At 37.6% G+C, this 17,447-nt stretch overlaps 1 protein-coding gene across 7 annotated transcripts in view; it reads right to left on the reverse strand.

Moving 5' to 3' along the window:
- RELCH (RAB11 binding and LisH domain, coiled-coil and HEAT repeat containing) overlaps positions 1 to 17,447 on the reverse strand; it is a 62,201-nt gene that overhangs the window by 20,573 nt on the left and 24,181 nt on the right. For all 7 annotated transcript variants that reach the window (XR_015695699.1, XM_087707575.1, XM_087707574.1 and 4 more), the window contains 6 exons: positions 6,106 to 6,218; positions 4,266 to 4,356; positions 3,425 to 3,496; positions 2,667 to 2,807; positions 1,918 to 2,082; positions 1,324 to 1,471 (listed from right to left, as the gene is read on the reverse strand). Coding sequence is in view for 6 of the 7 variants with exons in the window: in XM_087707575.1 (XP_087563701.1) it covers positions 1,324 to 1,471; positions 1,918 to 2,082; positions 2,667 to 2,807; positions 3,425 to 3,496; positions 4,266 to 4,356; positions 6,106 to 6,218 (730 nt within the window). In the remaining variant the exon portion in view is untranslated. The remainder of the gene's footprint in view (positions 1 to 1,323; positions 1,472 to 1,917; positions 2,083 to 2,666; positions 2,808 to 3,424; positions 3,497 to 4,265; positions 4,357 to 6,105; positions 6,219 to 17,447) is intronic.

Raw genomic sequence — 17,447 nt, forward strand, 5'->3', positions numbered from 1 at the left:
CGCGGTTTTGTGGTGGAACCATTTAATTTAGATTTTGCCTGTAGGAAGCAGGCAAGGAAAGTTGAGTATGTGACTGTGGGATGCTGCAACCATCATAAAGTAAATGTGAGTCAGTTGCCAAGCATCCAGATCATAATCATATGATTATGGAAGTGTTGGGATGGCTGGGATTTTGGAACCAGTTGTAAGTACCACTCAATCGGCACCTTTGTAACTTTGAACAGTCTCTGAATGAATGGCTGTTAACTGAGGACCATCTGTTTGTCTTATGTCTAGGATCTGATTCTTTAAATATCATCAGATCCTAGACATAAGGCCCTGATTCTTATGTTTTTAAAGAAAACCTGCAACATATAGCTTTTAAATGCTGTTTAGCTAAAATCTTATTTTTCACCACTGGTTATACTCATTAGGAGAAATGGGGATTGAGTTCAACAATATCTAGAGGACAATACTGATATGAAATCCTTTTGGAAGCTTTATGATTGAAACCCAAAATTTCTGAGAACCTTATCAGTTTAGTACTGTACTAGGAAAAATATATATCTGAAAGGAACCAACTGCATTCACAGATAACAATAACCTAGAGGGTTTTAACAGGAAATCGCCTGTTGCTAAATCAAGAGGACTGTTTTTTTTTATAATATTAAGAAAGCAACTGGACCTCTGCATAATTTTTGCACCAGGCAAACCAACAATTTAAAAAAGCATAAGAAATAACATATATTTTCAAAAATACTCAATTTAGTGTCAATAAATCAATTTAGCTGTCCTCAAAAAGCTCATCAGGATTGTGTAAGAAATTTTTAAAAAAACAGGCTTTAGTTACATTGATATTTAAAATAAATCCAGGAGACAAGAATCAATATTTATATTGTAACTGAGAAAATCACATGCATGTATCCATGCAATCTCTAGGAAGTGAGCTCAAACATTTTATTTTCTGATAACATCGGAAAAAGATAAGATCACCTTTATTGTTACTTCTTTGTCTACACAATGGCACACATTAAAATGAAATTCCAATGCCTGCTCTCAAATGAAGAAATATATATATATACCCATATACACACATACACATATACTGTATATGTAGGCACTCACACATACATGCACATGTTTTATATATGTATGTATGTATGTATGTATGTATGTATGTATGTATGTATGTATATATAAAACACGTTATTATTTCCCAAAGAAGCATTCATATTTCTAAGCTAAAAAAGAGAAAAATGGTTGAACAACTCCAACAACTACATCAACATTTCTATGAGGTCTTATTTCCAAATAAAGCTTTAGAGAAAATATTGAAGCAGGTACCTTCTATATGTGGGACTTCTCCCTGAAGCTTAGCTTTGCTTGTAAAGGGGGCATCTTGCAATACCAGTGCAAAAAGAGAAGGTATCAAGGATTGTAAAGCAGAAAGATACATATGGAGCTTATGTTCGTCCAGTCCATGTTCACTTTCCTGAAACATATGCCAGAAATCTAGTTAAAACTTGGCTTTTTTACACTACATAGCCACTCAACAGCATCTCCTAAAAAGTGTGTGTGTGTATATGTATGTGTGCATACATGCATGTATGTATGCATGCATACATACAGTCAGTTGATCAGTCAGATCTTTTATTATGATTAATAACCAGAACTCCACTTAAAGATGGTAAAAATGAAAAATAACAAACTAAAAGAAGATAAACATAATCAATATGATTGTATGTTTGTGAAACAACAATAATTTTGACTACATTCAAAGAAACTCAACCATATTGATTTGCTAACAACTGTACAACCAAATATATCAATACATGTGCCTTGAAGTAAAAGGCACCAAAGCTATTTGGTTTATATTAGGTCTTGTTTTTCACAAATGATAAAAAAATATCTGACTTTTAATATATTTTACATATTTACCTTGAGTAGTTTTTCAATTTTAATAAGCAATGTAGGTATAAGATGCAACTGTAAATTTCCTAATTCTGTAGTCCAAGCAGCATAAGCTGGCAAGAATACTTGATGAGTTGCACTAACCACTCGTTCTGAGGGATCACCCAATGCTGAGAGTAGCAGTTCAAATCCCTGGCAATGAAAGGAAAAATACGTGTAGAAGTTTTATTTAGTTTAGATGCATAACAAAATACCAGCAGAATTTTATGTACATTTTATAATTCTATTGCGATTCTGCAACTCTATGCTGTGACCTCACCAAATAGAAAAACGGAAGAATAAATAAAAAGCAGAAGTAAGAAAACTGATCACTCTTCACCTTCACAACTGGATTCTTTGATACAGCAAAATAGAGGTTCATAGGAAATGTTTTCATTTAGGATTTTATGTTAATCTGTGTTTAAGCATTAAAAATACATAATTCTGTTTTAAGACCTCAGGAAAAGCAACAAAACAAGAAAAAGCAAATAATTGTTCTAAATTTGTAAAATTACAGAGTAAATATGATTTGTAAGAAAATGAGTAGCATCATTCATATAAAAAGTGCAGAAGCATTCTAGATACCGATGACTCTGATTAATTTAAGTAATCAAGGTTATTCAGCAATTGTACAAAATATTTTATCCTGGATCCTTGTAAACAATATATTTCATTTGCTTGTACATATAAACATATAAATATATATATACATATATACATATAAACAGGCACAATACCTGCTGGTATTTGTCTGGATCATCAATGTATCCCATGATGATACCAAGACTTTTGATAACAGCTTCTCGGACCAAATCTGCTTTATCTTCCATTAGCATCTGCTGTAGCATGGAAAGAACCAATGAACTACGAATTTCTTTCTGAAAATACAAATAGGGACCTGGTATTATCCAGCAATACACAATTCAAAACCGCAAAGGCAAATTAGTAGCAAGATATTTCTATCAGCTTTTAGCAAAAAAAAAATTAGCTAAAAGGAAATGGCAAATGAATTTTTTTTAAGACTTCAAGAGGATGGCTATTAAACTTATCGTATGTTCACTGCTCTGTTGTTTTCAGATGGTTGGTGGAATAAAAACATGCCACTTAAGGAACCGTCCGACCCAATACTCTTTATTGAGTTTTAATTTTTTAAGATTTGTTTTTGCAGCTCCGGAAAACTGCTTCATCTTGGTTTATATTACATTTTAACTTTGATTTTAGGAAAGGATACTTTAAAAGTAAAGCATGATTTTGAAAAATATATTAGATGGTTTAAAAATGTTTTTTTTTTAAATGAAACATTTAAAAAGTTTTAAATAAAAGGAAATTAACCTGACTTGACTATGAACTCTATTATAAACCTATTCCTTGAGTCTTATTGGATTTTGGTTGTAGACCACAGCTTTAAACTCTTGAAAATGTATATTCAGTTTAAAGTAGTAATAATAACTGTAACAACAACAGCATCATCATCAACTGCTCATAAAATACTTACAGGAAGATATGGTGCCAACGCTCCACAAGACTCTGCTACTAATAGCCGCCTTTCTGGATATTTGTGATTGATCTGTGGGAGACAATTATTTCATTAATATTTGTTAGCATTTATTCCTTTATTTTTGCTTACAATATTTTTTTTTATAAATCCCATACTAAAAAGTGAACAATAATGTTGCATTTCAGTACTATGAAATTATCTTCTATTTACTGTATAGACCGAACTTAAAGGTTCTTTGATTTCCACAGAAAAGCTAGATCAATGACGTTTGACTTGAGATACGACCTATTCAGATTCTTCTTTATTTTTGTTAGCCTGAATTTGTTCCGGCAGGTTTACATTTCACCATATGTAAATTTAAAAATGCCACTGATCGTATCACTATGGCTGGAACAATATGATTTTTTTTAGTTAATTAAATTGATTGATTGATTGATTATATTTCTATGCTGCCCTTTTCCCCGGAGGGGACTCAGGGCGGCTCACAATCCAAGTCAAGGGGGGGGGGTACAAATAAGGGAAAGAAAAAAAGCACGAAACAAAACAGTACCACAATTTAAAAGCACTCAACAACCATACCATTCGAGAGGGGACAAAAGCTCTTTAGCCCCAGGCCTGTCGGAACAGCCAGGTTTTAAGGGCTTTGCGGAAGGCCTGGAGGGTGGTGAGGGTGCAAATCTCCACGGGGAGCTCGTTCCAGAGGGCCGGAGCAGCCACAGAGAAGGCCCTCCTCCGGGTGGTCGCCAATCGGCATTGGCCAGTGGATGGAATTCGGAGGAGGCCTAATCTGTGGGATCTAATCGGTCTATTGGAGGTGATTGGAAAACAGAAACGATACCTGCTCCCAGCACTGTGGCAAGAGTTCAGCTTCTACACGTGTAGGTCCCACATGTTGTGCAAATGCTACACACCCAGTCAAAATCATTTGCCTAGTAAAAAAAAAGAGAAAGAAGCCTATAATGAAAAAAACATGCTAGTGCAACCTGCAAACATTTAACAAACAGCAGATGCACCATCTGAAAGAATAATTAAGATAATTGAACCAGGTGGCTCTTTTACTCACAGACAGTCAACATTTGATAACATGAATAACTTTCAAAGACAAGATCTTTTAAAAAGCATATTTTTCTTTATTTCTGTGGGAAACGCACACTTTTATCTTGCTTTTGTTTACTGTGGAATTGGCTTCACAGGTAGATTCTCTCGCTTTGCAACTGCTCACAGGTGATGAAAAGGTAATTTTATGGCAATCATTGTAATTATAAGCTTCTCAGGTCTGGAAATCAAAACTGAATACCAGAAACACAATCATCATTTCACTTAGGGACATTTTTGCTTAATGATTGAGTTACTGGCCCCAATTTGATAGCTAAATGAGGATAAAACTGCTGCTTATATTTTGGAAAACAAAATAATGGCAGTCATGGTTTTTCATAAGTGAATATATAAAATAAAATACACACTGTAAGAAAAATGCTGTAGATTAAACGATCCACAATGTGAATGTATACTATAGCAGAATAAAGTCTAGATAATTTATATTGTGCAAAATTAAACATATACTTAATGTAAGCTACAAATTGAAAAAAAAAGGAAAGAAAAAAAGATTTTAATATACGTAAAAACTTCAAAATGCTCAGAATTGTTTATCTGAGGAATTAGTCTATATTGTACTGATGATTTGTTTGAAGCTAAAGATTATTTAGTTAATATCTCCCATATATCAACTTTAGCCCATAAATGGGATAAAATTGGCAGCATATTTATTTTTCATTTATTTTTCTATGAAACTGAATCTCCATGAAACAACCTCACACTATATTTAATTTAAAAAATGTTTTTAAGAAATGTAACTACCCACTACCTACCATTCAACAGAGGGGTAGAAATACTCTTCTAACCTTTACAAAGATGTAAAGGTTACAAAGATGTCCTCAATTAGCACTGCATCATCTCCCTTCAAAAATTAAATTCTGCTTGAAGAATCTGCAGATTGCTCTAAATCTGTGCTGCAAAGCCAAGATAACTTCTCAGATAACTTGATTTTTTTAATATTTTCCTAAGGACGGTCTGATGAGACACAGCCTGATGATTAGAACTTGACAATGACTTTTTTTTGTTCTGTTACTACACCAAGTCTACATCAAGAGACGATTCAAAGTTTGAGGATTGGTCAGAAACCTATTTACAAGTTTTTTTTAATCTGTTAGTCTATACCAGAGCTGTCAAATTTGCGTTGTAATGGCATTGTCACGTGACTTGTCAGGACCGCTTTGCTAAAATGGGTGTGGCCAGCGTGTGACGCATCCACCCTGCGAGTTTGACAGCCGTGGTCTATACCAGTGTTTCTCAACCTTGGCAACTTGAAGATGTCTGGACTTCAACTCCCAGAATTCCCCAGCCAGCATTCGCTGGCTGGGGAATTCTGGGAGTTGAAGTCCAGACATCTTCAAGTTGCCAAGGTTGAGAAACACTGGTCTATACTGATGCTATGAAAGTTATGTTGCCACTTAGTACATTGCTGAAAAATGCTTATGTTACCTTTGGCAATTTATACACAGCGATAATATTTAAACTAGACTACAAACCTATTGAGAGAACGGCTGCAGTACGAAAAGTAATCCCCGATTAAAAAAAAAAAGGAAGTCAGAAAGAGAAAGCTAATACAAAGCACACACCTTTGCTCATCATCTGGCCTTTTGATCAAGTTGAACAGTATGTGCAAGAGTTGGTCTCTCTCTTTAGGTTCAGGATGGAGGCAAGCTGTACACAGAATGAGTGGAATCAACTCCTAAAAAGAATGTGAGCAGGAAGGAAAGCAAAAACTATCAAGTGATATTAAGGAACATAGAAGGAACATTTAAGACTCTAAAGAGCAATAAAATTATTTCACATACTGAATTCATTACCAACACAATTCACAAGCATGTTATGAACTCAGAAAACGGTCCATACAAATTATAGCTGCAAGTTCTGGTATCTGAACGATCTTGTCTTAATCCATGTTTGCTTACTTGAAGCTGAAGAAAAGAAAGTGGTTTAAACCACTGAAAATGAGATTGAGTTTAAGATTTAACGTCTCATTATGCTGATTGCCATACAAAAAACTTAATAAATTTTATTTTGATACATTTTATATAAAGATATATTTATAGCAAAAAGGACTTTATGCCTATTTACAGAAGTTCGATCTGATTTGCAAGCAATTTATATTAAAATTCGGATTTTTAAGCTACTTCATGTATTTGTGCTACTACACAATATGCCTTCCGAATCAGAAAAAAATTAAAAGAAAAGGTATAATTCAGAAACATTTTATTTGTCTAGTTCCTGATTATTATTATTTTTGCAATGTCACTATCAATCAGATATATAAAGGATCATCCTACTGCTGTTCTAAGAAATACATTTATTTTCATGGAAGTACATACACTTCACTAAACTCTGGTTGTCTATATATTAAAAACAAAAATCTCGTTCTATATAGATAGCTTTTCAATATAATCTCTAAATCAGATGGTATAAATTCCCAAAGGCAGCTATGACTTTTTTTTTTTAAAAAAAACACCTCTTTCCTTGATCTTTATGTCCAAATTAGACATTTTCAACAATACCCCGAATTAGGAAGACTTTAATAAGAAGATGAATAGAAAAAAAGTCTTTCCTTAAATCTTTAAACAATGAAAGATTATCTTAATAGACTACTTTAAATTCCACATATTACCTGCAATTCATTAACAAAAGCAAACAAAGAAAACATAAGACTCAGATTTTAGAATATTAAGAAATAAAAATATTTCCCAATTTATTCCAAGACTGGAGAGTTTATATAGCAATAGAGCAATATTTCAGTATGGTCAAATTGGATGCCCAAATTTCTCCTTCAGAAAAATGATATTATGAATTCAAACATTCATTCATGTTTTTGGTTTACAGCTTAGGAAACATAAGATCTATAGTTTAGCATCATATTGTGGGAATTAAAGTTGTAGACATACCATGTTTTCCCCGAAATAAGGGCTTGGCCTTATTTTTGGAGGAGGGGGGGGCTTATTATTTTGGGGGTGCAGGAGGCATGAGAATGGTCATGTCATGGCTGCTGTGTTGTGCTGCTGTGACAGTGCAACACAGTGGCTCATCAGCTGTTGCCCCTGAAGCTGTGCCCGCATCCCCCCGTCCCTGTGCTAGGCACTTCGGGAGCCTGCTCGCAAGAGAGCAGCCACCTGGCACCTCTTGCCATATGGTGCCCACCCAGTAGACAACCCCTCGCTCCAGCCGGGCAGTGAGCGCCACTCACCAAGCGGTATCCCAAAGGCGCAAAGCCGTGTGAGCGCCTGTTTCCCCATTCATGCACCTCCCAGTCCTCATCACTTTGATATGGGCAAAGCCGGTGAGCACCAGTTCCTTGAGGAGCTCACAGCCAATGCCTCCAGCACCCACCACCAGAACCCACGTGGAAGCCACAGCCTGGGCCAGCTCTCCCTGGAGGGCCAGGGCTGCCGCCGCCATCCCAGGACTGAGGTGGCTTCCAAACCCAGGCTGGAAGCTGCTGGAAACAGAGAAGAGGCTGGTTGGACCAGCTGCCTGCTGCCAAGTCTTCCGGGAGCCAGAGCAGAGTCTCTTCCAGGAGCCGGGGCAGAACCATAGAGCGGGTAGTGCACTCCCAGAGTGGCCATTGGCAGAAGACTCTCTGCCATGGCTGCCGGAAGACTTGACAGGAGGCGGCTGGCCCAACTGGCCTCTTCTCCGCTTCCAGCTGGGGTTTGGAAGCGGCAGAGGAAGTCATCCTCAGTGCTGAGATGGAAGCGGTGGCAGCCCTGGCCCTTCAGGGAGACCTCACCCAGGTTGTCGCTTCCGTGCGGGTGCTCGTGTGGGCACCGGTGGCATCGGCTGTGAGCTCAAGGACCTGGTGCAGACTGCCTTTGCCAACATCATCATGGCGAAGACTAGGAGGCACGTAAGCAGGGGGTGGGTGGGTTCTGCCCAGGTGAAGGGGTGGGTTGTCCACTGGGCTTATTTTTGGGGAAGTGCGTATATTTAGGCCCACCCCCAAAATCCTTATTTTCGGGACATGTCGTATTTTCGGGGAAACACAGTAGGCTGTGAATTATACATAGTGATTTCTAATGTTGGATATGTAATGAGAAAAAATATTAAAAACAGTTAAAGTCCAAACCCCTCTGGAGGATATCTGATTGCTTTATCTCTTGAACTGGTAATTTTATAATCATGTATTTGATTCTGTCCCCATCAGAGTATTTATTCTCATAAATGGTAGGAAAATTTAAAAGCAGCTAGACTTTCTCAGTTGACTAGCACTGAACCCCACTCCACTGTCTTTCAATAATAAAAAATTATAAAATTATCTTGAAAGACAAAAAGACTACATGAAAGATTTGGAAACAAGTTTTATTAATAAGAGGAAAAGCTATGACAGAGTTGAGCTTCTTTATGTTTATTGCATTTTCTATTACCATGACATTTCTTTTTCCATTCAAATCTAATTATATAACTTAATATCAAATGGCGTTGATTGTATGAAGAAAAAAAAAACCCCTTGCCAAGGACTCTATTTTTGTTTGCTTCAGAATTCAAGTCTTTCTCCACTTCAATAATCTTGTGGGTCCAAGTACTGAAAGTGGTTAATAGGCAAAACACCACCCCATTTTAAAAGGTTAAATCAATAGAATAGATTCTTTGAATCAAGTCTGAAGACATGAGTATTTCTATAGAATATTATTCCAAGGAATGCAATCCAAAACATTATGGCTGTAAAAGTCTCTCCAAGAAACTCTAATTTCCAAAAAGAGAAATCCAAAATGAAACAATTGCTTACAAATAGAATAATAATGATCAAAGAATGGAGAATATCTTGGCTGAAGAGAATGCCCTGAAGGGGGATTAAGACTTTTCTCAGCAAAACGATTAGCTAACAAAAGTAAACTCCCTAAATTATTTCTGTATTTCTAAGATTACATGTTATTATTTTTCAAATAAATTATAATATACATAAAGAAGGATCTATAAAGGTAATGTAAACATAATTAAGTATGACAAGGACATCTAGTATTTTTGAAAATCTCTTGAAATACACTTAATGAATAGAGAAGATTTCACTAGTTTCATAACAGAAAAAGATGAGACTGTATTTATAAATTAGATTCTGAATATAACAAAACAGGTTAAGGAAATAGCTGTTTTGCTAAGTGGAGTCACATCTTGATGCAAGACTGCCAACACAGCAATTGCACAAGGACATATACAATATTAATCTCATGATATACAACTGGAGAGAATTTTAGTTTTAACTGATATTTAATTTAGTTAATCCAAAAACTCTATTTGATCACGTTATCTGAATATCCAATGATGCTGTAGGGTGCAAAATAATTTATATTGTTGTTTTTATACACATTGTATGCATGTTTTTTTTTTTAGAAATATCAGAGAAGTAATCCTGAACATATATGTAGTAGTATTAATCCTCTTTACAAGTTTGCTGGAATTATGTAACAGTAAATAAATAAAAAGAAAGCAATATTCCTTTCTCTTTACATACCATTTAGGAGTTGTGATTTTAACTGATAAATCAGTATCAAACCTTGAGGTTTTTTTAAAAAAAATTGTAGAGCTATTAGCTCGAGTTTTAAAAAAGTCATAATTCCTAATTTGCACAGTGAACAGAAAAATCAAGTGAAATTAAATTTTGGATTGTCTTTGCCTAGTAATATGAATTTAGTTTCATATAACAGGCACTTTCTTATTGCTCCATTTAATACTACCATGGCTTTGCATTGCCTGTAAACAGTCAGTGCTACTGAATTCTTAGTAAAAATACCAAACTGTGTTGCAATTGCTACCAGCCCTGGATGACATCTTTGCATCTTGCTGCTTGAGGAAGTTGCACAACATTCTTCCCATCCTGCTTACAATCTTTTTTAGACTGTTGCCTTCTGGCAGAAGATACAGAACAATTAAAACTAGGACCACAAGTCTTCTGAATGGCTTTTATCCCAGAGCTATAATTGCACTCAGCAATGAACTAAAGGGCCACCATCAGTGAGCTATTGGGCAGCACTCCTTGGTCTGTTGTGTGAATGCTTGCGTGGTTTGGGGGCGGGTAATGTTTTGGTGGGTGATGTGTGTGTTTGGGGATTGCTATGTGTGTTGGGCCTGGCCTCTGGGTGTTATGTGAATTTCGTTGTATGTGTAAACTGTTTATATACGTACAATGACAATAAATAAATAAAAAATAATTATAATTATACCTAAGTATTAGTGAAATACAGCTATATACTAGCGTAAACATGAATACGTTCCTTGCCTGCTGTCCATGCAGAAAAAAATCAGGACAAATATTTATTGCATGTTTATTCAACATTATATAATAAGAAGGCTTCTATGCTTATCAAATCTTGGATCAGGAAACCTTGTCAATATGAAAGTCCTTTTCAATATTCTACAATGAAGGAGAATATTATAATAATTAAAAAAAGAAAACATTCAGGTGACTTTAGAAATAAATAAAAAACCTACAATGGCATTGTGGAATAATAATAATGAATTTGCCATATGAAAGGATGTATGGCGAATATATGGACTGAGATAATAGTAACTGATTTTTAAAGTAAAATGATTACTTGCATTTCCTTTATTTCCTATTTTTAATTAAATATTTTTGTTTCCTATTTTTTTTAATTACATATTTTTGTTCCCATTTCCACAAGAATAGATGTGCAGTAACTGATTTTTATATAATCGTTACTTGAACTTCCTATATTTTGTACTTCTCTAATTAAATAATCCTGTTCCCTTTCCCACGAGAATAGATATATATGTGTTGCTTCAATAGGACTATACTCTGAAGATAGCAAAAGGTGTATTATCCTGCTTCAAGATCACTAAATAAATAAATAAATGATAAACATTTCAGGGTGGAAGATGGTAGGAATATTTATGTAACTAGAATGGAGGCAGTGAATGAAAACGTTCATTGGTTAAAGGGGTCTGGAAAAAAGCTTCAGTTATAGAAGATTTTTAATCTTAATCTATACAACGTATCAGTTATCCTACATTAAAACACCAACGTTTTGGTTGTAATTAGTTATCCAAGATTTAGTACATACTACATAAAAGTGTCTGTGTATAAGATTTAGAGAAGGAAAATCTGCGATATTAATTAAGGGGCATAAATACATGATGCTGGGAAGTGCATTTTATAAAAGTATTAAATTACATACTTAGAAAGCAGAAACAGGTCAGACAGTATTCCACTAGAAGAGGCACATTCAAAAAGTGATCAGTATTAAATGGCATGATAATACCTGTCAGTAACTCTAAGGAAGATTATTAGATCCTAGACAGTGGTTAGATGTTTATTATATTTTAGGATAAATTAGTAGTCAAACTTCCAATAAACCATTTGTTTAAATCATCTGGCAATACAAATGGTCTTGGAAGTATATTTATCGTTATTTTCTAGAAATGAGAATGGATATATAAATATGGTTTTACAGTAGTTTGAAAATATAAGCAAACGATGAAGGGTTGAAGGAATGACCACTTTGAGAGTTAAAAACAATACTCAGCAGAATAATAGCTGAAATATTTGTTGGTTTTTCAATTCTGAGGTTCTACTTAATTTTTACTAAGTGGAATTTTTAATGGTCATATAAACCGCAAATCTCCATTCTACAAACTGATTCTGAAACTTTCAAAATTGATTAGTCTATTGAGACTTTTTAAATTAAATGTATTAAAAGGTTTTGAAAATAGTTTTGAGATTCTATTTTCCCTTCAACTGAAAAATATTATTGGATGAGATCAGTAACATAACAAGGTTATCAGTCTTATTATTACCTTTTGAAAGGTTGCTTCATGCTACCTAGATTGGGTGACATGGGGCAGATACAAGGCTGACGTTACCTTGCAGAAAGCTGGATACTGACTCTGTTGGAATTAGTTGTGTCTCCATACGTCCATTGGTCATATTCTTTCATGCATATTATAGGATTGGAGCGTTCTCTGCATTCGCTGCATCAGTGCTGCTAAACTTCCTTCTATCAATGGGAGTGGAGAAACAATGAGAAACCTTCTTGAATGTCCTAATGCATGTTCCATGTTTTTAGTCAATGAAGGGGGGAGAAAAGGAATGACAGAAGCAGAAGGACAAGAGGTTTTACTCAATGGGAAGTAATGGGGAAAGAGCTCAAATGCTATATATGGACTCCCTATACTTGAAGATCTCTTAGATTTTTTTTTTTTTACTTGAGAACTCTTCCAGTAAAAGAGGGACTATAGCTGCCTTTAGTGTGCTGAACTCTTACGCACACTTACCTGAATTAATTTCACCTGCTTAGTGAATCAAGAAGTGCAAGAATGTCTAATTTTACAGGAAGAATACAGATCAAATTCTTCTGAACTTAAGGATTTGGCTGGAGGCTATTCCTAAGATTCAAAGTATATAATTACTGTGCGATTACTATTTTAACAAGATTTCCCTAAGTCCAAAGTGCTAGTTGAATTTACTTCCAGAAGAAAAAGAATGAAAAATGATCAATGCCAAGGAAAGAGGCTTCCACTTTTATCAATAAAGTGATCCTTGCCTGTTGGGAAGTTATACCAGGTGTGCCAAAATAATGAAATATGCATTTTTAAACTTGCCTATCATGGCATCTTTCACAGACATATCTAGAGCAATTACTTCTATTTTGCCATACTTTTAAATGATAACATATTACTTAATTTTTTTTTTTGCCCAAAGAGGTAAAAACATAACCCCAAAGTTCTCAAGCTATATTCATGACTCTAAAGTATGTTGGGGGAATAGTATTTTTCAACCCTAGTTTGTCATGCCCATGCCAAGTGTAAGCACTTTGTGTAAGCACTGTCAAAGCTTGGCCCTGCTTTGCCTAGAATACGTTTTGACAGTATTTCTACTTTACTCACGCAAAGCCTAGAGTGAGTTCTGAGTGTTAGCTTGGAGTTTGGAGTTTTATTTCATTTGTTTGCCGCCCTTTTCCCTAAGGGGACTCAGGGCGGCTCACAACTCAAAAAGGGAAGGGGGGATACAAACAGTTTAACAAGAACACAAAACTATACATAGTTAAAAAGCACAACAATCATACCATTCGAGATAGGGGCAAAAGCTCTTTAGCCCCAGGCCTGTCGGAACAGCCAGGTTTTAAGGGCTTTGCGGAAGGCCTGGAGGGTGGTGGGGGTTCGAATCTCCACAGGGAGTTCGTTCCAGAGGGTCGGAGCAGCCACAGAGAAGGCTCTCCTCCGGGTAGTCGCCAGTCGACACTGGCCGGCGGATGGAATTTGGAGGAGGCCTAGTCTGTGGGATCTAATTGGTCTAGTGGAGGTAATTGGCAGTTTGAACTACGGGTCTCACAACAGATTAAAATCAGACATAAAATGGCTACATATGTCTCTTACTGGTAGATGACTTCTAGCATGGTGTATGTATATATGTATACATCCATCATTTTTGGAATGTTTGAAGATTTATGTGCATTGGTGAAATTCAATATATTTGTCCCGTATTTTTAGTATTTCAGAATGAAAAAAATTATTGACTTATAAATGGAAAACAAAGATGGCTGATCTATCAGTTGCGCTGAAAAACTTAACATAGGCTGTAGACCAGGGGTAGCCAACCTTTTTATACCTACCGCCCACTTTTGTATCTCTGTTAGTAGTAAAATTTTCTAACCGCCCACCGGTTCCACAGTAATGGTGATTGATAAAGCAGGGAAGTAACTTTACTTTATAAAATTGATAAAGCAGAGTTGCAGCAAACCCCCCACCGCCCACCATGAAAGCTGGAACGCCCACTAGTGGGCGGTAGGAGCCAGGTTGGACTACCACTGCTGTAGACAGTACAAGGAAATGTCGTAGTAAAAGGATTATTTCTCATCCAATCCTAACCTCAATAAAGTCATTAGATTTAATCATGATAGGATGGCATACGTTCAGGGACCATTTTAGGGAAAGTTAACTCATTTTCTTGTAAAATAAATATTGGTTCCATCAAATGATATTCTCTTTTTTCCCCTGCAGTGCTGTCCCAATGCCAGTAGATTAACAGTTGGACAACAGCTTCCCCCTCCCCTCGCTGAATTCAGGATTTCTACAAAAATTGACAATGTAATTTGTTATAATTCTAGTAGAACATTTTAGTTAACATCCAATGAATTATATAGCTATTTCGGTACATCCAATGGGAGTTTAAACTTTAGTTTCCTGATGCTACTTCCCTTAGTTGTGTGAAAATTTTTGAAAACGGAATAGGCCTTTAAAAGTAGGTTATAAGAATACCACGAGAAATTGAAAGCAACTGAAGACGCATAAAATTGTTGACAAATTATAGACTCTAATATAGAGTTCCCCAACCTTTCTGGGTTGGCAGTCCGGGGGGAGGGAGGGGCTTTTACACATGCACCCCGCTGTGAAAAAGGTTGTAAAATTGGGCCAAACCACAGGGTGATCATAATTGCCAGGCTCAGTTATAGTCATAACTCAAGGACTACCTATGACTTCATAATGGAGCCCTTTAGAAGTACGAATGCTCAGCTCTACTAATTTCTATCTGTTACAAAGAATCCTATAGAAAGCAGCTTTAGCTGTGAAGCGTCAGAGAATGGGGCGTTGGTTCTTACCTGATACGCCCCTTCTCTGGGCAGGTGGAGACAGCGGTCATGCATGGGTTAACTCAGTCAGTAACCAATAGAACTGAGTCTACCAAAGTGATGTCATCGCCTCTGAGAAGCATACTCCCGCTTTTCTTGACGAAGGAGATAAGTAGACTGCTGTGCGGTGAACAATCGCTTTCCGTCCAGTGGCTACACAACATGCTCCCAGATCACCCCTGCGAGGTAGGCCAGGATCCCAAGGGTGGGGATGACCGCTGTCTCCACCTGCCCAGAGAAGGGGCGTATCAGGTAAGAACCAATGCCCCATTCTCCAAAGTTGGTGGAGACACCGGTCATGCATGAGACGTACCAAAGCTGGCGTGTCCCCGGGAGGGCATGAGACTGGCCTAGGAGCTGGAAGAAGGGAGAACCTGTTGGAGGACTCGACGTCCGAAAGCTGCATCTGCCGATGCTTATCGATCCATTTTGCAATGTCATATAAACGAATTGGGAGTAGACCAGGTTGCTGCCTTTCAGATCTCTTCCACTGAGGCCTTCCGTGCCCATGCCGCTGACGTAGCCGCGCTGCATGTGGAATGAGCCGTAATGTTGGGTGGAGGAGTGAGATGATGCGTGATGTAAGTTTGAGCAATGGCAGACCTGATCCATCGTCCAATCATGGATGCTCAAAATGGCCACGATGACTTTCGTGCCCAAACCAAACGGCCGCTGAGGCTACAGAGCCTATGGGCCAGCGCCATGAGGTAGCCGAGGTGAGCGTGGGTGGTATAGGCCCTGCGGCAAGGCTGTGGAGCTAAGGGCGAAGCCGCAGACATGCAGCGGTAGCTGGAGCGTTGAAAGGACGGTGGCGAGGTGCGACGGCTGCAGCGGCGAGCGGCTCTTCACGGCTTTTTTAAGGCTCCCCGCAGCTTTCGGAAGCTCCTGGAGGCGGCGGCAACAGTCAGCGGCGCAAGCGGCAAAGCAGAGGCCGGGAATTCCCCCGCTGAGGCAGAAGCGGTGAGCAGAGCCTCCCACGGCTATTTCAGCTAGCGCTGCTGAATTAGGAAGCCTCAGAAGGCCGGAGGCAATTCCAGGCAAGCCCCCAGAGGCTATTGAGAGTCCTAACAGGAGCCCAATCCAGAGACCAATTTAGAAAAGTAATTTCCTTTCTTTCTTTGAGTGAAATCCAATTAAAGTAATATTAGTTGAGGAGAAAGCGATTAGCACAGCCAGTTCCAATTGAACTGAGTCTAAAAAAGTGAGAGCATGCTTCTCAGAGGCGATGACATCACTTTGGTAGACTCCGTTCTATTGGTTACTGACTGAGTTAACCCACGCATGACCGCTGTCTCCACCAACTTTGGAGAATTATTGTACCACAATTATAACATGGAAATATAGTAGCTGACTAAACAAATTAGCTGCCCAATTGCACAATTTCCCAATAAATGAAACTCGAAATGAACAGAAATCGTTAACAAACTTCACAGGATATACGAAGCTCAGCTGTTTTTGGTTTTGGAAATAGGAATTAAAATGATTACAAAAAGTATTTCAAGAACCTGTTTATTGCAGCTTTGCATAGAACATATTATATCTTTTGCTATAACTTACTACAATTATTGGGGGGGAAAAAATCTGGAATGCCTATTTTGCCAAGGAAATGCTTAGAGTTTTTTCAAGTTAATTGGAGTTTTTGATTTATCTTTAAATAACTGATCTCTATGAGATATCAAAACTAATTATGAAATTTTATTCAAATAAATAAAAGAAATACGTTCTCTATCAGTATGAAAAACAATAAACTCTAAAGCCCTTTCAGTTCCACAAAACTAATCTCATGTTAGTTTAGAACAGGGGTGTCAAACTCAAGGCTTGGGAGCTGGATCTGGAAACAGCGAAGGACCAGCCCGTGGTGCTTCTGCCAGCAAAAACGGAGCTCGGGAAGACCATGGGTGGGCCTTGCAAGCTATGTTTTTGCTGGCAGAGGGTTCAGGAGGCCGTCGCAACTGAAAACGGAGCTTAGCAATAGCAATAGCAGTTAGACTTATATACCGCTTCATAGGGCTTTCAGCCCTCTCTAAGCGGTTTTACAGAGTCAGCATATCGCCCCCAACAACAATCCGGGTCCTCATTTTACCCACCTCGGAAGGATGGAAGGCTGAGTCAACCTTGAGCTGGTGAGATTTGAACAGCTGAACTGCAGAACTGCAGTCAGCTGAAGTAGCCTGCAGTGCTGCATTTAACCACTGCGCCACCTCGGCTCTCTCTTGGGAGCACATTTTTGCTGGCAGAGAGCTCAGGTCACCAGAGGTGCCCCTGACATGGGTGATGCTGAGCTGGCCACTCCCACCCTGGCCACACCTACCCCCAGTCCCCCAAGGTCA

Source organism: Thamnophis sirtalis, unplaced genomic scaffold (assembly GCF_051295495.1).
Source record: "Thamnophis sirtalis isolate CommonGarterSnake01/CBP01778 unplaced genomic scaffold, rThaSir2_p1.2 scaffold_2, whole genome shotgun sequence".
Classification (NCBI taxonomy): Eukaryota; Metazoa; Chordata; class Lepidosauria; order Squamata; family Natricidae; genus Thamnophis; species Thamnophis sirtalis.